This window comes from Stegodyphus dumicola, chromosome 7 (assembly GCF_044657685.1).
Source record: "Stegodyphus dumicola isolate Sdum_Otavi_A_Nest chromosome 7, ASM4465768v1".
NCBI classification, from domain to species: Eukaryota; Metazoa; Arthropoda; class Arachnida; order Araneae; family Eresidae; genus Stegodyphus; species Stegodyphus dumicola.
The window spans coordinates 97,029,981-97,050,330 of record NC_140774.1 but is presented as its reverse complement, the minus strand read 5'-3'; the positions used below and the strand labels follow the sequence as shown (position 1 = coordinate 97,050,330).

The 20,350-nt window shown below is 33.1% G+C and overlaps 1 protein-coding gene across 2 annotated transcripts in view; it reads left to right on the top strand.

The window, feature by feature from the left end:
* Positions 1-20,350, top strand: part of LOC118179823 (NAD(P)H oxidoreductase RTN4IP1, mitochondrial-like) — a 91,668-nt gene that overhangs the window by 63,861 nt on the left and 7,457 nt on the right. For both annotated transcript variants that reach the window (XM_085820620.1, XM_085820619.1), the window contains one exon: positions 11,416-11,508. In XM_085820620.1, the coding sequence (XP_085676746.1) occupies positions 11,416-11,508 (93 nt within the window). The remainder of the gene's footprint in view (positions 1-11,415; positions 11,509-20,350) is intronic.

Below are 20,350 nucleotides of genomic sequence, written 5' to 3'. Positions count from 1 at the left end.
AAATTCTCTTTAAAATGATATATACAAGTTTGCATTTTGTGAAACGTAATGTTTTCTATAAGCATACAAAGTTCAAAAACATAAAAATTTCCAAAAGTGTCCACAATTTTGGCCACCACTGTATATATATATATATATTACAGTATCAACATTATTTTTATTTTAAACAAATTATCTCAATACCATTTCCATGCAAATGCTGCTGAAAATTATTAAGTAATAGACAAAAAGGAAGAAATTTAGAACCAAATCCACTGAAGACATGAAAGAAATGAAATTAAAAACCAATAAAATGCAAATTTCTCCTTAGATATGTAAAATTCAACTAATATTCAACAAGCCAGTAAAAATACAGAGAAAGGAAATACAAAAGTAACAAAAAAATTTAGGGAGAGGAATGCAATTAAAATCTGACTCAATGTTTATCAAGAGGAGGTCGATCAGACTTAAATGAACACCTCTACCCTTGGAAAACTACTGCATTTTGTTAATCCGGAATTAGCTGATGAACCATTCTAAATTATTTAATTTCACCAGTATATCAAAAATTCTGAATCCCTCTTCTCTACAGCTGTTTCCTAAATATAATGAATTAGTACAAAAACAAGTGACTATGTATTAATTTAATGTCCAAGAAAGGAAAAGAATAATAATTAGACATTTTACTGAAATAAACATAAATAAAATGTAGTATTAATGTAATAATAAAATATACATAAAAACTAAGAGTGAAATGTAATCGCCACAACCTACCATTATGTAGCTAAAAAACAAAGGATCGAAATTCAAAAGAGGATACCAAAGGTTGACAGTTTGGCATCGTTAGCTATGGCAAGTAGAAATCACACAAGTGGTAAAATAAAGGGAAGTCATTTTGAATTTCTTTTTAAACTTTTGGAAAGCAAACAGTAAGAAAATGGAAAAGAGAAACAAAGTTTAGAAAAGAATAAAATCTTCACATCATGGGCTTATCATGATGATTTGGAATAGATTAGGCCCTCTGTTAATAAAACTATTCAGAATTTTTGGGTGGACTGTTAAAATTAAATAATTGAGAATGGTTCATCAGCTAAATCGGGATCAACTGAAATGCAGTAATTTTCCAAGGAAAGAGGTGTTCAATTAAAAATGTACTCTTGATAACGTTGAAATAGATTTTAATTGCTTTCCTCTGCCTATATTTTTGTTATTTTTTTATATTTCCTTTCTCTGTATTTCTACTGGTTTGATGAATATTAGTTGAATTTTACATATTTATGGGAAAATTTCATTTCTTTCGAGTCTTTGTGAATTTGGTTCTAAATCTCTTTTTGTCACATTATATAAAGTTGAAAAAAGATTATCCCGTCTAAGGAAAAAGCTGTTGGGCGGGGGGATTTAAGAGATCTCAAAAGTAAAAATAGAAACTTAGAAAGGTCAAAAGGTGTGTGGTACGATATGCAAATATGGCAAAAACATTGGTGATAACCTCAAAATTAAACAAGCAATGAAAAAGTAAATAAATGGCAAAAAAAATTTTAAATTATTAATCTCCCCAATTTAATGTTTCCAACTTTAACCAGTCAAGGGATAACTATTTAAAACATTAAATCATGATGAATGAGAGATGAATAACATGCTTTGTTCCTCTCAGTATTGTAAGACATCAAAACATTATAAATTAATTTGTTTATTGAAAAATACATCCAGGTCATCTCCCATTGCTGAAGAGCTGACCCTACATGTTATCTGTCTTCTCAATTTAAAATTAAATTAAGAATTAAAACTTGTTAAAGTAAAATTGCTAATAAAGCAAATAAAAGTTTTAAAAAAAATATATGACAAATCATAATCCATAAAAAATACAGATAATCGCAAGAAAACTAGTAAATCAGTAGAAAAAAATTCCCAAATTGTCATTCATATAAGTTATGAATTACTGATGGTTAGTCACACTTACAAATCCAAAAAGGGCTAGCTCATGAACTTCTATATATTTTCAGTAAAATTATTTTAAAGTAGATTATTCTTGTTAAAAAGGAAATCTGAATCATTTAAAGTTCTGCTAATTAATATAAAGTACTGTAAATGAAACAAAAAATTAAAGCTATGAAAACTTACTTGAAGACTTGCAAAACACATAACAAAATGGCATGCTAATATTTAACAAAAGGCACGTGCAAGTTCAGGGTTGCCAAAATTTTTGGGTGTGTGTGAGCATTGCTGTGCAGGGTTATCAGATCATATTATATACTACCCGACATTGAAAATGCAATACCAAGAAGGAGTGGCCCAAAACTTATACAAATTTTAGTGTAGACGCACGTCACCGAGTAATGCGAATGATGTGAAGTGCACAGGAAGAAGATATAAGAAAAGGAACCTGTAGAATGTTGAATTTTTGTGCCATTATTTCTGATATTGAAATCATAGTAGAAAATTTGTTCTTATCTCGGAGGGCATGTGTAAAAGCAGAGAATGCCAGGCCTCTGTTATCGGAGGCAATTCCAGCAGACAGATGATTTTTTCAAGGGGCATAGTGATCGGACTTAGAAGAGCAGGTTGGTCCATATGGCAAATCTCAGCTGACATACACCTGGATGCGTCCACAGTGCACTGCACTGGGTGGGGCAATGATGGTTGGGAAAAGGAAATATGACAAGTTCGGGGTGTGCTGGTGCAACCAGAGTGATGTCAGCACACGGGGATCAGCGCATCTGCCAATGAGTGATGACGCACCCGCAAGCCACTTCTACCTCCATTATGCAACATGTTCAAGACATCCTGGATGTTCCCATATCGACCAGAACCATTTGCTGTCAATCCATGGCTAGTGGCCTACACTCATGACATCTCTTAAGAAGACTGCCATTGACCGCACATCACAGATGCCAGCATCTGCAATGGTGTCAGGCTTGAGCGATGTGGATGACAGATGGCACAGGGTTGTGTTCTCAGATGAGTCGCACTTCTGTTTCTCCAATAATAGTCACTGCGTACGAGTGTGGCGTCAATGTGAAGACTATGATGGCCCAATGATACCTGGATAACGTGCTGCGACTGGCGACACTCCCCTACCTTCAGCAAGTGCCCAGTGCCTTTATCAGCGGGATAACACCTGACCACACATTGCTTGCATCAGCCAACATGCTATGCAAGGTGTACGGATGCTTTCCTGGCCACCATTCTTTCCTGATCTTTCAGCAATTGAATCAAACGTCTTGCTTCGTGTATCACCATCCAAGGTGGTCCTACAACCTACTGAGCTGATGTTGTTCTCGCTCTGTATTATGTATATCATTTTGAAATAAAGATCACTTATTATTCGTTGCTGTCTCTCTCTGTTTGCAAAGTTTCATCTCTTTCTGGCCATTTCTTGGTGTTGCATTTTCAATGTTGAGTAGTTTATCTTTATATCTTTATATCTTCATATCTTCATATATATATATATATATATATATATATATAAAATCGAAATAGAAATTGAAAAGCTAACAAGTAATGTGATGTAAGACCTATTTGGTCTTAAAATTTTTTGTGCAAAATGCTGCAAAAATAGGAAATAATAGAATAGGCTGTTTTTTCACTTTTCCATGTTAATAATTTTTAAAAATTACTTCTATGTTAATATTTTAAAATACTGCATTGAACTATTTCATGGAGCCACAGCTCCTGGTAACTTTTTAGCAAGCTCACTACAATATTTCTTACTATATATATATATATACACTGCTTGACATTTGCTAAGGAACATTTTTCATCCTAACTAATTATAGACACCACTTAAAGAAATTAAACCTAGCACACATTTAATAAAGGTTCCTAAAGTATCATCATTACATAATATGGTATAGATATTGCCACATGGCAAAGCAAGATAAGCAAAGGGGGGAAAAAAGGTATTCCGTATAGTTGTTTTCAGCAGTTACGAAAAATTCCAATTGTCTCAAAATAAACCCAGACATTAGTCCATCAGTATGGAACAGACTTATGTTCGCCAGTATGTGATCTCCTGAGAAACTCATGCATATTTGCCATTAATTACTCATGATGTCCACTAAACTATTGAAAAAAAGCTTGCATGTCTTTGAAAAAAAGCTATTGAAAAAAAGCTTGCATCATCAAGGCTATTGAAAAAAATCTACTATTGAAAAAAGCTTGCATCATCAAGGCAGTTTTGATTTCTTGTATGGTTAGAGAAGGATTCTGTCTCCAAAGAATATGTCTTACAGACAATATGCTGTCAAATGATGTCTTTACAGACAATATGCTTTTTCTCAAATGTTGCTGCATGCAATTATGAATAAGTAAACAATGAAAGTGCATTGTGTACATATGAGAGGTCTTGCCCTAAAAGACCTGTTTTCCTTGCAAATGTGTGGCTATCAGGAAAAAAAAATTTGCATAAAAATCACTTGTTCCTTAGCAAATGCCAGTGTAAAATGAATCTTGTTAAAAGTCAGATACAATTACATTTACTTTTATCTTGAATCTTCATATGTATTACTACCCCTTTTTTCGTGTAGGTATGTATATCCTGAATTATAACCTGATGATTGATTCAGTTGGATTCATAAATGTTTTGTTATGATCATATTTTTTTTATTCTTAAGGTATGTAGAAAATATACTTCAAAACAGTCAATGTGTACAGTATATGTAAAGAAATTATCTTGCTGTGTAACACAGTTTATATAAGTAGATTTTTTTTTATATAATCAGATTACTAACAAAATGATAATGTCACCTCTTCCCTCAAGATTCCCTCAGTATTTTTTATTTTTTCAAATTATTCATTTTATTTTAAATTAAAAATACACTGTAGATAGATACACTTCAGGACAGTACAGTTGCTTTTTCATTATTATATAAGGGGAAGTTAATTTTCAAATTTAAAAGAAATTTAGAAAATTGGTTCAGATTTCACAGATTTTTACTGGACGTTTTAGCTGTAGGAATTTCTATCTGAATAAACTTTCTCCAGTTTTTTACCTGCATTATTAGTTGTTTTAACTCAGTTCATTAGAAACTGTGTTTGCTTGAAGGAATGTGACAAAATAATTTTGCTACCGTAATATTTTAAAATGTATTCCGCAAATGGAACCTGCAGCAATAATTTCTGTCTCAGCAGTTTTTAAACTGAGCCTTTATGATATGTCTACTGTGAATATCAATTTTTTTTAATGGTAACCCGAGTTTCTGTGTTTCACGTGGTTGAATATTCAACACACTGGTTGTCATATTCATAATTCTTAACCACTTGCGCTACGACTAAACTTAACGGTTGCGGTGCCGTGTGCTACAATATAACAATATAACAAGCGGTAAAGTTTCTCATTTATGCCGCTCCGCATCTGTGAGTGCAATCCAGAGCTGTAACTTGAGAAATAAACAATCTCATTGTTAGGCAACGTGTGCACCACGTTATTTTCATTTTTGCGCGCAGTTTGAGACAAAAGCATCTCGACGTGCGTGCCACATCTTTTTAGCACAAGTGGTTAATTGAAATTTGTTTTATAGTCATTTAAAATATGATGTAAAGTGACATTTTCCATTTAATTAGAATAACATTTAAAATGAATAAACATTTATTTTAAAAGGCTGTCTTATTAAAATTAAGGCTTTCAGTCAATCAACAAATTGATTAGAATATGTTGTTTGTGATACAGGTAAAACTGTTTTACTCTGCAGTCATGTCCATAACTTTAGGATGAATATCATCAATAAAAATCAACAAATAAAATTGTTGTTATTTGCATGCTTACAATCTATGCAGAGTATAAAGCCAGTGAATGTACAGATTTCCATTTTTCACTTTTTTGCAAAATAAAATGGATGGGCATGAATCATGTGCTAGGTATTTTTCCATTCTTATTCTTTTCCTGTTTATTTTCACTGTATTCAGAAAGCATAGACGTAAGGAAGCAGAAAATTGCTTTTTAAGTAATTTAAGATAATATGCTGACCATCATTTATAATTAACAGTTTGATTACATTGTGGATAATTTTGAACATTTTATGTATATATTTATTATATAACTTGGTAAAAGTATTCCAAAACTTAATTTCTCTATATAGTATACATAATTTTATGATAAAGTATAATATATTCGTTATCATAAATTAAGGAAATATCACAAAAATAGCGATAACTCCCTCAAAAATAAGCCAAACCATGTAAAAAACTGTGATATGCAAATTAGTGGTGCTGCTTTCGGAATACGTCATCTGCGAGGAGCATAAAGGTCCATGTTTGAGAGCAAGCCCAGATATTTCACTGTGACAGTGACACCAGAAATCTGAGATAGTCAATTCGTAACAATGACCTCCAGGCATCATTTGCCTGCAGAACTGCAATGAAGAGCCATTGGGAGACTAGGGGCAGGACAAAATCAAACAGAAGTGGCCAGATGGCTAAATGTGAGTCCTTCTGTGTTTCATAGACCTTGGAGGCAATTTCAAACCACAGATTCGGCATCTAGGAGGTTCAGCCAAGGACGGCCAACTGCTATGACGAGCGCCGATGACCGATATTTGACATTATGTGCACGCAGGTTTAGAACCACTACTCTGACTCTTTTTAGATCCTCTCTTGCTGCAGAAGTGATAGTAGGCGTTATTTGATATGGAGCGAACCTAGAATCCGTTATCATCTATCAAACATCCGTGAAAGAGATACATACAGAAGGGGCAGTGTCTGTGTTTGGGATGGCATCTCTTTGGGTGTACGCACAGACCTCCATGTTTTTCCAAGGGGAACCGTGAATGCTCATGTTTGTAGAGATGACATCCTTGATGCCTATGTGCACCCATATGCCGGGGCAATATGTGATGCTTTCCTGTTACAGGACGACAATGCAAGACCACACAGGGCTCGCATTGTATATGATTATCTTCAACAGGAAACAATTATGTGCATGGAGTGGCCATCTTGATCCCCGGATTTGAATCCTATCGAGCAAGTTTGGGATGCTTTAGGGAGACATCTAGCTGCTGTCAATCCGCCTTCTTAGATCCTTGCAGCGCTTGCAACTTCTTCGCAAGAGCAATGGCTCTTGCTTCCTATGGAACTGATCAACCGCATAATTGAAAGCATCACATATCACTGAATGTTCTGTATTGCTTCTAGAGGCTATTATATTCCATACTGAAGGTACTTTTACTATAGCAAACTGATATCTTCGATTTGTTCATTTTATACATGTGCTAATTTCTATACTACCATAATTGTCTGGTAATTTCTTTTTATGTTATTTGATACCTTACTATGTGTTGTATATTGTGGGTAAGTTTCATTAAATTCTAAATGTAACTTTTTCAGTAATCGTGATTTTTCCTTAATTTATGATAACCAGTGTAAATAATTATTATTGTATAATAGTCATTATAAGTATTACATTTTATTGCATAACTTTCATTATTATAATTATAATTAATTCTAATATAATAATTATTATAATTGATTATAATAATTTATTTGTAATAAAAAATTATTATAGTTGTGCTATAATTAATCATTATTATACATCTTTTTTATCTAAACTGTATGTACATTAATACAGACTGAAAAAAAAGAAATTTCTTAATAATTATATGATAATCAATTATTATTATAGTTATTTAATTAATTATAATACTTATAATTGCTGTATTTCTTTTTTTAATTTTTGCTGTAAAATTTCCGTGCATTATTATACATATTTAGGGGGAAAAATTATCTTAGAAAAAAGAATAAACAAAAATTATTTTATAAAAGATCACAGTATTGGCTAATGTCACATTAAATCAACTCTGAGCAGGAGAGATCCCACTCAAATAGGGTGAAAAACTGTTGACCTTTTTTTCTCATGGGGAGGTGGGTGGCTATAAAAAAGCATACTTCCACTAAAAAAGTATAATTACATTATTTTCAATGATCTCATTTTTAAAGGTAAATAATGAAATATGCACTGTTCATGTAAAATTTGTACATTATGGGGGAGGAACTTTTAACGTTTTTGGTTTCCAGGGTTAGAAGTCAATGTGAAGCTTTGTATTTATTTCTGTGAATATAAAACATAAAGATAAGGCATGAAAAGTAACTGATGACAGGATCACCCGTTGACATGGAGACATTTTCCCCCTTCAGAAGCAAATTCACTCTTTCCAACAAAGAGCAAATTCTCATGATATCCCCTCACTTTGTAGCAAGTAATTAATGCCCCACTTGAATGATTCTAAGTATTTTATCCGAATACCAGCCATGGTTGCATTTGCTACTGTTGAACTATGTATAAGAATAAATATACAAACGTGAAATTTTTCTTTGTGTTTCTGACATCTTTTTACATGCAGAAGGATTACGGAAAAGTTGAAAGAAATCCTTTTAATCAGCAAAGCTACAACACAGTTTGGAATTGCTCATTGTTTTCTCTAGGTTTGAGCAGTATGATAAACTACTGATATAAGTTCTAGATTCACTGCTGGAAGTGACTTTTCCTTTATAACTTTGCAAAAACATAATGTTTAGCAATGAAGTTAAACACAATCAATGCTACATGGCCAGCCAACTTGCAAATATCTCTGCTGCAGTACATGAATGGGGATATCGTACAAAATTTTGGCTTAAAAATTGAATTAGATGGGGCTGTATGCTCAAAGACCGATCATCTGTGTGACACTATCCAAATAACATGATCATCATAGAATGCATTTGCAGTGATGTTCGATCTACCATAGCTAAACAGTAGTGCAATGGACCAATGCATTTCTCTCTGGTGAGTGTCGATTCAATCTGCTATCAGATTTCAGGCATCAGTTCATATGGATTTAAGAGGTAAGGCATACCAGAAGGATAGTATGCAATAAGTATTTAAGATAGGTTGTACTGATGTTGCAGGCTGGCATCATTATTGATAGATGTAACTGAGCTACAGGTGTTAACTGGAGCATAATGATGGGGTGATTGATACTGCAAAGAGATTATTGAGCATATGTTCACTTGTTTCATAGTGTTATTGACAAAGCAGAAACTTTTCTTGCTACATGAACCCAAACAGTAGAGAACATTCTGAAGTATATGGATATCCAATTGCCTGCATGCTTTGATTTTAAACCTACTGAGGTGTTATGGGACATTACAAAGAGACAAATTTCAGTCCATTAATGAAAACCAAGCAATTCCTAATCCAAAGAAACAAATGGAATAATCTGCTTCAGAAACTCTAAATCACTTGATAATCAGTATGCAGTAATGTTATAATTGCTTGGGAACTGTTATGAGTAGTAGTGCTGCCCTGTTTTTATAACCCCCTCCTATGATAATGCATTTATCTTGGTGTTTTCCTTTGTATATGTTTAATTTCTTTGGTGTAATTTTGCTATTAATTGTGCATGCTTGCTTCCAGGTTGAGGCTAATCAATCATCAATGGCCCTTTGGCATTCTAAAATACACTTGCCATAATTTCGGCTATTGTTGCTGACACCCAAAATTTCTTGCATGTTGGAGAAGAAGTATGTTTTTAGGTCATGCTGTATAATTTACTCTCATGGTTACATGTCTGTATAAAACCTGTATCCCTCTAAAACATTGTTGAAAGTAACTCTAAAATTCTCTCACTATCTTTTTTTCTTCACCTTTGTTAAAATTCGAAGTACATATTCATCCCAAATATTTTGAATTGTGAGACAGTTTCTTAAAATTTATTCTTAGTTACCTATCTCTGCTACATTTTATAGTCATTTGTCTATTTAATGCCACAATGTTTTCCAATTTGGCAATTAATTCATCTGTGACTCATGTGGTTGGATAAAAGATGATGATTTACCTTCACAGGACATTTTTAGAGGATGAAATTCTTGCTATCTATTTAGTATCTATGAAATAATCTAAGGCATTCTCTCTTAATGTTTGCACAAATCATTGTGGAAGCTTTCTGTTGCTGTGTGCTTCAAATAAAAATATGTGATTACAGTTTGAAATTAAATTTTGTCCATATTTTAAATCTCAGTAGATATCATTTAGACTATTAAAAATATATTGATATTGAATATGTTATTAACATTTTATATACAGTCAAAAGTCGTTAATCCGGACTCGTCGGAACTTCGGCGATTCCGGATTATCGATTTTTCCGGATTATAGATCATCAGTTTAAATCTGGTAAAATGGCATGCAGAAATTATAAAATTAAAAATATGAAACCGTAATTTATGAAATAAAGAACAATTATGATCTAAAGGGTATCAAAATTTACAAAAAAAAAAGCTCAATATTTATTTGTTTACTTTATTAAACATTTCTTTCAATGTAAGTTGTTTAAGTTGCTTCGTTTTTTATGTGATAATACATTCTCTTTAATTCTATAAATAGACATAATTTCTTGTTCAGTTACAAAGTTCCGCTGTTCAAGTCCTATAATTGCTGTGTCGAGAATACCGACTAATTTGTCAATCGAAATTTATTCGTTTTCAATAACCTCTGTCACTTTCTTCCCTATCGGAAGCGAATTATAATGACGAGGCATTTGATTTAAATCATATCATCAAAGACGGAGTACATTGAGATGAAATACTACATTGAGTAAGCAATTATAAGCCAAATAAAATAAAATCATCTGCCCTTAAGATAAGGATAGTGCTGACAGATCAACTTCCAATTCATTGCACGCCGCGGCAGCGTTAAAGATAAACAAAGTTTAGATAAACAAACGTTAAAGTTTAGATAAACAAAGGATATGCCTTTATCCATTTTTTGCAGCAATTCCACTTTTTGTTTAATGGACTCCGAAAGATACTTTCGCTTTGTATATCCTTTACATATTAGTAAATATATACCGGAAATTCTATTTGACAAAATCGAAAGTTTAAGCTTACTTTTATAAAATTGCTCTAACAGTCTGCAAAAAATAATAATCCGGATCCAATTCGAAGATTAAGGAACAACGCAATCTGCAACATTAACTGAAATAGATAATTTTAGCTTAGCTTATCCCGTCCGTTATACATTAAACGCGCATTCATAAACGTATTTTGCGCACACGCAAATTCGCAGCGGTAAAGGTCTTACGCGCATGCGTCAACACAACGCATGCGCAGAAAGTTTGTAGCTTTGAGGTCCGGATTATGGGTGTCCGAATTAACGACTTTTGACTGTATAGCTATTAAATACTCTTCACCTGAATGTGTGCAATTTTCACTTCTTCCTCCTAAATGAGTTTTTGATTGCTCTTCATAGTTTCATTCTCTATACTTGTAGAGATTTTTTTTTTGTCTTTTACGTATAAATTTTAGATATGTGTATAAGCATCTGCACTCATATTTATCTGCTATATTTTTTATAAAATTGTAAATTTTTGCATAGGAGTTACTTATTTTTATTTCAAAATTTTAGTAGAGAATGATACCTAAAAATATGTAAAATCTTACATCTAAAGAATTAATGACTTTTTATTTCAGTCTATAAAAGATGGAAGATCTTTCAGATGGGCTTATTTTATTCCAAACGGATGTGCCTTGAAAACTATTGCTAAAATGATTGACAAAAAACAGGTAATGCAAACTTTTATAAGTTGTTTTATAAGCTGAAATGTTTATAATAGTAATATGTATTTTAAAGCAAAGTTCATAATAGCATTTTTTAAATTTTATGCAGTATTGTAAGTTGAAATGTCTGTACTTATTCTGATCCATGCTTATAATTACTCAATATAAGATATCAATTGATCACATATAATATTATGTAATGACATATAATTTGATATATAATATATATATACAATACACTATTATACATAAGTATATTAACTGACACGAGTTTTCAGCTGCATTCCTCTGCCTTTGGAGCATGAACCATTGATGAGAAGTAAAATGCAGTTTCAGCAATGCATTCAGGCTAATTGGCATGTTACACTTTACTCTTCAAATTAATTGGAGAGCTACGTCAATTGCTTCCAAAATAATAGTTTGGTGAATTTTGCTGCATATATGGCTCTGCAACAAAGAGTGACCTCACCTTTGCTAACTGTTTATAAGAGAAGAAGCTGGAATTTGCATAGCAGCACCAACTATGGGCCTTCACTATTGGCAAAAGATTCCCATCTGTAATAAACCTTTTTTTTTTTTTTTTTTTTTTTTTTTTGTTGTTGTTGTTCCATTAGATGAATGCATATTTTGCATAAAGCGACTAACATCAAGGAACAAACACTCCTCGATCATTTATGGATGGATGTAAGATGACAAAGGCAATGTTACTGTCTGGAAAATATCTCCATGTTATTTTCTGGATCCACTCATTATTGTAGATGACACTATGGATCGCAAGTATGCATCAGTACTTAAGGCCCATCTATACAAAGATACATATATCCAAACAAGTATTTCTCAGTATTTGTGGTGCATGATAAGTCCTTCTACACAAAGAAGCATATCACTGGTACGTCAAAGACATGTCTTAGGCTCCTGTACCAGATTTTTTATTCTTGACCGTGACAAGATGCAATATTGCTGGAAACTTATTTGACAACAGCGTATAAAACTGAATATGAAAAATTCACATCCAGAAAGCAATGGTGGCTACTGAATAAGTATTTTGCTTACTAAATGATATATGCCTTGAATTGAGTTTTTATTGTTATTTTAGCAGTTTCATTATGATTTAACATTTAATTTTATAAATAACACTTTTTTCCACCTTGATTCAAGTGATTTGTTATTATTTGTTATTCATTTTTTAGCATTAACTAAATATGCTGGAATATTTTTCTCATTTATGGATATAGTCATCCCCATAAATAAAAATAAATATTCTATATATGAGACGTCCGAGTTACATTATAAGACATCTGACAAACAAGAAAAGCCTAATTTATTTGCTACTTTGCATTTCATCATATTTTCGATTTCCTATTGTTTGTGAATTTTCAGTTTTTAGATTAAGTCTAGTTAGTTCAATTGGTTGGCACATTTACAAAGTGCTGAATTTTGCATGGATTATCAGGCTACAAGTTTGAATCCATCTGAGCTATTTTCTCAAAAAAAAATTTTTATTGTTTCTGTAATTAACAGAATTATCCTAATATGAAAATTATTAGAATTTTTACATTAACCACATTAGGTTGTTTTGTTATAAATGTAATAATTTTATATCAGTTATTTAAATAATTATTAGATTTTTTACATTATTTATAAATCGATAAAATTTATTTTTCATCATTCATGTATCTAAAATGCACACTGGATTATGCATCTAATTATCAGCTATTTATGTTTTATATATGAAGTAATTAGTTTCTTTTCTTCTATGCAAATGAATAATTAAATTTATATTTAGACTGTAATGCATTTTGCAGTAATTGACAAAATAAGAGATAATCTTCTTGGTAAAACATAAATTTTATTTTTACACTCATGTCCATAAATTAAGGATAATTCGGAGTCACGTGGAAATCGAACTCTAAAATAAATACGAGGGCTATCCAGAAAGTAGATTACGTTTTGGAATAAAAAAATAAACAAAGTATAGGAAACAAATTTTATTATATACAGATGAAAGCCACACTCAAATACTACTTTCCTACATAGTCACCATACAAATTAAGGCATTTATCGTAGCGATGTACGAGCTTGGAAATTCCTTCGTCGAAAAATTCTGCCACCTGCGCCTTCAACCACTTCGTTACCTCTTCTTGCAGCTGTGCGTCGTCATCAAAACGCTGCATAGCCAGCCACTTCTTCATTGCTGGGAATAGGTGGAAGTCGCTCGGTGCCAGGTCGGGACTGTACGGCGGATGAGGAAACAACTCCCACTTAAAAGATTCAAGAACTTTACGAGTGACATTTGCCGTGTGGGGCCGGGCGTTGTCGTGAATCAACAAGATCTTAGAGCTCAACATTCCTCTGCGCTTGTTTTGAATTGCTCTTCTGAGTTTTTGGAGAGTTTGGCAATACCTTTGAGAGTTTATTGTAGTGCCTCTTTCCAGGAAGTCCACCAAAATTACACCTTTTCTGTCCCAAAAAACAGTCGCCATCATCTTCCTTGCCGACATTGTTTGCATGCATTTCTTGGGTTTTTGGGGAGAACTTGTGTGCCCCCACTGCATTGATTGCAATTTCGTTTCACAGTTCACATGTTTCACCCATGTTTCGTCACCAGTAACGATGCGATCGAGTAAAGAGTCACCATCCTTATGGTAAGCGTCCAAAAAGTTCAACGCTGCAGCCATTCGCTGATTTTTGTGGTCCTCTGTCAAGATTTTTGGAATTCATCTTGCACAAAACTTGTGGTAACCAAGCTTTTCGCTGATGATTTCGTGCAACAAACTTCGCGAAATTTGTGGAAAACTCAAAGAAAGTTCCGTTATTGTGAAATTTCGATTTTCACGGACTTTAGCATCGACTTTTTCGAGAAGTTCGGCGGTCACTATGCTGGGTCTCCCACTTCGATCTTCGTCGTGAACATTGGTTCGGCCATTTTGAAATCTTATGACCCACTGACGCACTCCACCTTCAGTGATAATGTTGTCCCCATACACTTCACGAAGCTGCCGATAGATTTCTATCGGTTTACAGTTTTTTGCAGTCAGAAACCTTATTACTGAGCGCACCTCGCAGCTCGCGGGATTTTCAATTAACGCAGACATTTCAAACCGTCACAGTATCTGAACGGAGCACAGCACGAACCTCTCACTAGCACGGCTAGATGCAGACTGAGCTGTGCAACGCTCTGACCCCAAGATGGCCGCGCTAGCCCCGCCCCTAGCGGACACAGACGGAAACGTAATCTACTTCCTGGATGGCCCTCGTATATCACCTGTAAAATCACTACACACATCTTCAAGAATCATATGCGAATTTCAGGAAGTAACCAGATGACACCGATGGTACGTCACAATAACGAGAGTGGAAGAGAGTAATATATAAGGAATACAGGCAAAGAAGTAAAATTGTTTGCAGGCGCTTTATAAGCATTTCAGTGCAATAACCGAATAGTTATGACACAAAGGACGCATTTGGATGATTTTTTACATGGTAGAATTATCGGCCGTCTGGAATGTGGGCGTACCCAACTGGAAGTATCAGACGAACTTGGAATTGCCCAGAGTGTCATCTCCAGGCTTTGGCAACGATTCCAAGATGATGGTAATGTGAGTAGACGTTACAGCACAGGTCGCCCCAGAGTTACAACGCCGAATGAGGACCGGTGTTTGGCAGTTACCGCCAAAAGAAACAGGCGGAGCACAGCCTCAGACCTGTCTCATCAGCTCTCTTCAGCCACTGGTACGATAATTTCAAGGCAGACTGTGTACAGACGCTTAGGGCAGATAGGTCTATATCCTCATAGACCTGTCAGATGCGTTCCACTTACTGCAACTCACTGTCGCCTGCGGCTAGCCTGGAGTAGAGAGCATGCATTGTGGACACTGCAACAGTGGGCTTGTGTGATGTTTTCTGACAAGTCTAGGTTTAGCTTGCAGTCTCATTCTCGTCGGACTTTCATATAAAGGGCTCCAGGTACCCGTTACCACCAAGAAAACATCATTGAATGATACCGTTACGGTGGGGCAGGAGTGTTCGTTTGGGGTGGAATTATTCTGGTTTCCAGAAATGACCTACATGTTTAAATTGGAGCCATGACAAGCCAAATCTATCAGGATGTCATTCTGGAACAACATGTACGTTTGTTTCGGGGCGCCAAGGGCGCACAATTTGCATTTATGGATGACAACGCCCATCCTCACCATGCAAACATCGTAAGTGAATGCCTTCAATCAGAGGATATCACCCTTATGGACTGGCCAGCATTCTCACCAGACTTGAATCCAGTAGAGCATGTGTGGGATATGCTTGGCCGACGAGTTGCGGCCCGTCAACCTCCTCCTACATGTCTGCCGGAACTTCGGAGAGCATTGCTTTTTGAGTGGTGTAATATCCCCCAAGATCAGGTCAATAATTTGATACTCAGCATGCCTAGGCGTTGTACGGACTGTATTGCATCGTCTGGGAGACATACAATGTATTAACAATCATACCAACCATGTAATATTGTTTTTTTTTTTTTTTTGTAATTTGCTCCAGGGAGAAAAAATCGCTAATTTTTTTTAATAATATCCAACATATAGCATTTTTTTTTTTCCTCTCTTTACCTTTTGTTTAATAAATAAGCTTTACAAATAAGTCAGATTTGTTTTGCTTCTAACTCTTCCTTTGCCTGATTTTGCATTATCCTTAATTTATGGACATGAGTGTAGTTTACGGAGATAGATAATTTAAACACAGTCTTTTAGTTACAAATTTTACAAGCATCTACTACTGGTAAAACTTCAGAATTTTTTTAAACAATTTCTTACGTTGCTGAGCAACGGTTACATTATACAAATATGGCGTTGCCATTTCAATAATAAATATAGTTATTTGTTAAATAACAGATATTACAACCTCTCCTCCCTCAAGATAAACTTTTAATTTATATTTTTATAAAATAAAGTTTACAATTTTTTTTCAAAACAACAGAATAGCAACACAATACATAATTGAAATACAATACTACATATAATAAATTAATATACAGTAAAGAAGAGAGGAAAGAACAAAATATTTTTTTATCTATATAGGGAAATAAATTATTTAATCAGGCCAGGGTGTACGACTTAATGCATCTACATTTTTATGGTTTTTACCACTTCGATGAACAACCGTGTAATTTTAGGGTTGTAGTACTAGTGCCCATCTCATAAGTTAGGGATTTAAACTCACATTATTTTTTAACCAAACTAGGGGCTTATGATCGGTCATGATGAGGAATTTAGTATACTCCTCTAAATAACATTGAAGTTTCTTTACAGCAAATATTATGACGGCACATTCCTTTTCTGTGCTAGAGTTCTTTTTTTCAGTTTCTGTAAACTTCTTACTGAAGTATAATACTGGATGTTCAATGTCTCGTTCACCTTTTTGAGCTAAAATGACACCCATACCAGAGTTTGAAGCATCAGTTTGCAAAATAAACTCGTTGTTGAAATCAGGTGAGTGTAAGAGAGGCTTTTGCAGCAGTTTTACTTCTTCAACAACTCGCTCTTTTCTGTTTAGTTTCATTAAAAACTTCTCCTTGACTTGCATCTCAACTCCTGAACTTAACAATTCATCTAGAGCTTTTAACTGAGAATCGTTTAATTTTATCAGTTCTTTCTTGTCAGATAGTTTTTGCTCTTAGCGAGATGAACTTTTGTTCTTATCTGCTACTTGCATTCTCATTGAATGTGGCAACTTTGAGTATCCTTTATTATGTTTATGCCTCTTTGCTAAGTTTTCTGACGCGTGCTTTGATTCTGAACATATTTTTAATTTCTTACCTTCAGAATCATTTTCATGAGTTCTTTTATTAGAAGTTCTTAGATCTGCTGTTAACAAACTGTCAAACACATCTTTGCCTTTTGGAGAAGAAGGAACTGAGGAACTTCTAGGGGAATAATCACACACACTATCCACAAAAGATGAATCAGCAGGTAAATAAATGAGTCAACTTCCATATCAATAACTTCAGTTTTCTCATAAGGAGATGAACGTTTAGATTGTTTATCAGATTTTTATGAAGCGTTGGCAGAAGCTTGACCTTTAAGAGGGTGAGTATTGACCACATTACTGTGAGTATTTATTTGGTTCTGTATCAAAAATGTAGTTCTACATTTGATCCCTATTTTTTTCAGGAATAACAATTAATTCCTTTTCGTTTCCATTTTTATCTATTTTCTTTTTCACCAACAACCCATTTTCTTTTACGTTGAAATCATTTGTCTGGCTGAAATTTTCACTTTTAGCTTCGCTAAGCAGTGAGACTAGATCTCTGCTTTTATGTTGGGATTCAATTAATTCCTTAGAATGAATATTAATTACTTAATTTTTTTTGTCTTCCTCATCAGCTTGCGATAAAATATCTTCATTAGTCTCAATAACAGACAGTTCTTCTTGTTTCCCCATTTTGGTGTCTCTACTTCAATCTTCTTCATGAGATCGTTTTACTTGAAATCGTGTCAAAACCGCATTTATCCTTTCTAAATTTAAGGATTGTTTATCTTTGAATAACTGAGCAGTTTTGTTACCCAATATGTATCTGCTAGGATAATTTGTAACAACACCTGCATTTGTCTTTATATGACCAAGTTCACAATTAATTTCAACTTCAGCTAATGGTAAACACACTAAATGGTCATTTAAAAGATATTGTACCCAGACACGTTCTGCAGTCATTTTTGCGTTATCTATGTATTTTCGTGGAATAAAATCAAATTTGGAATTTATTTTATTAACGTTTTCATATTTTGTAAAACTTGAACGAATTTTTGATTAACAAAACTCAAGGATTTCAAAGCAAACAATGGCATCGTTGTACAGAAAAGACATTTTTATCTCCAGCACTTGAGACTGTGTATCCGGAATTCTAAAGATATGCTCAATTTAAAATTATTTTGCGATATTGCTCTTGAACTGAATTTTATGGTTTAAGTACGGAGAACATGATATTTAATAAATAAAGATAACACACAAAATGTTAAAAAAACGCCCCTTTGGATGTAATTTAAAATCTGAAACCTTTCAGATTTTTTTTTTTTTTCCCTGTTTGCTCTTAAGCTTCCTGCTTATTATTGCTACTATTATTATTACAATTTATTTTTTAAATTAAGCCCTGAATAAAGGCATTGAAAACTTTGCAAGTTATTACATTTATTGCAAGGATATACCGATGGAGATATGCTTGCACCACGGTTTTCTCTCCATACGAGCTCATAATGTAGAAATTTTTAAACAGAAAATCTTAAAAATAGATGAATGAAGTAGGATATAAAATAAGAAAGAAAATTACTGACTTCAGTTTAACAATAGTCCTTTAATTCCCCATTTCAATTTGGCTATCTCCCATTTCTGTTCTAAATTGTTTATAATAATTTTTCTGGACTGCATCTTTCCAAACTAATTCTTTCATGCATGCTTATGCAATCATCCTGTATTGAGGATGGCTCTCATCCATTCGCAAAAGTCAGTATTTAAACAAAGAAATTAAGTCTATAAATACCATTTCTACTACAGCGTAGCCTGTTGTTTTGCTGTTTCACCTTGTTGCTAGAAACAAGCAGTTTGCTTTCTTCTAAGAAGACGTTCAAAACTGTAGGGTGCATATTGCACCTGTAAATAATGCTATGTAAATCTGTTTATGTATATTGAGGCTTGCTATTATGAAAATAAAATTATGTGTTTAAATCAGCAGCCACATCTGACAGCTTTGCTTCTGATTCTCTTCATCTACACAGAATTATTGCATATGTATATACTATTGTAGTATTGTAGAAATTTTTAAACAAAAATATCTTAAAATTATTTCAACACTAAATGCTGCTGAAAAATTAATTAATTAAAGACTAAAAGAATAAATAATTTTGAACCAACCCATTCAAAGATTTGAAAGAAAATAAATAAATTTAAAATTAGTTTTACTTTTTAAATTATTTAAGTAAAAAATGTTAGTTTTTGCAAATGAAAAATGTAAAATTCGATGGTTAATGTAAACAAATTTTAAGAAGCATAAAATATTATTTTGAGCTGACAGAGTCCCCCCCCCCCAAAAAAAGTCCAATTGTAAGTAATTCAAAACATGAAAAAATAAAAACATGTAAATTTTGAAACCATATAGACCACGTTAAATTTTTTTTAAAGATTATTGCATTAAAATCATAACACAAGCAAAAAAGCTTTAAAATGTTTTTTTTTTTTTTTTTTTTTTTTTTTTTTTTTTCAGTTTAAGTGGACCAAGTTCAAAAAACATGCAGAAGAGAAGTAAACAGAACATATGAAAAAATAATAAATGAAAACTTGATCTAAAAATATAAATAAAAATAAAAAGGAGTTAGTTCCCAAAAATCTGTAACATTAGCAGCAAAAGTTTTGCAATGAAAAAATATAACCTTTTTTAGTAGCAAAATACTGTTGCGAAGCCTAAAATGTGCTAAGTAATCTTTTAAAGTTATTCAATTTTACTACACCATATTTAATGTTACAATAGAAGTTTTTTCCAATTATTTATATTAATCGATTTAAAATTCATAATTATCTAAATTCATTACTTACAGATTTGCCACTGTGCTTTTGGTTTTTGATTTTTGTCTATGGTTTATTCCAAATTAAATATGGGCTGAATTTTAAACATATTATTTATTTTAATTTGCTTTGCATAATTACCAACACTTGCTGCTGGCTTCATAAATTAGATAAGGTTTTTGAATTGCTTTTTAGTTTGTATTTACTCATTTTTGTACATAAATATAAAGGTAAATTGATTAAAATATCGTTTAAATCCAAAATATATTTCAACAGAATAAGGGGTGGCAAAACATGGGGGGGACAG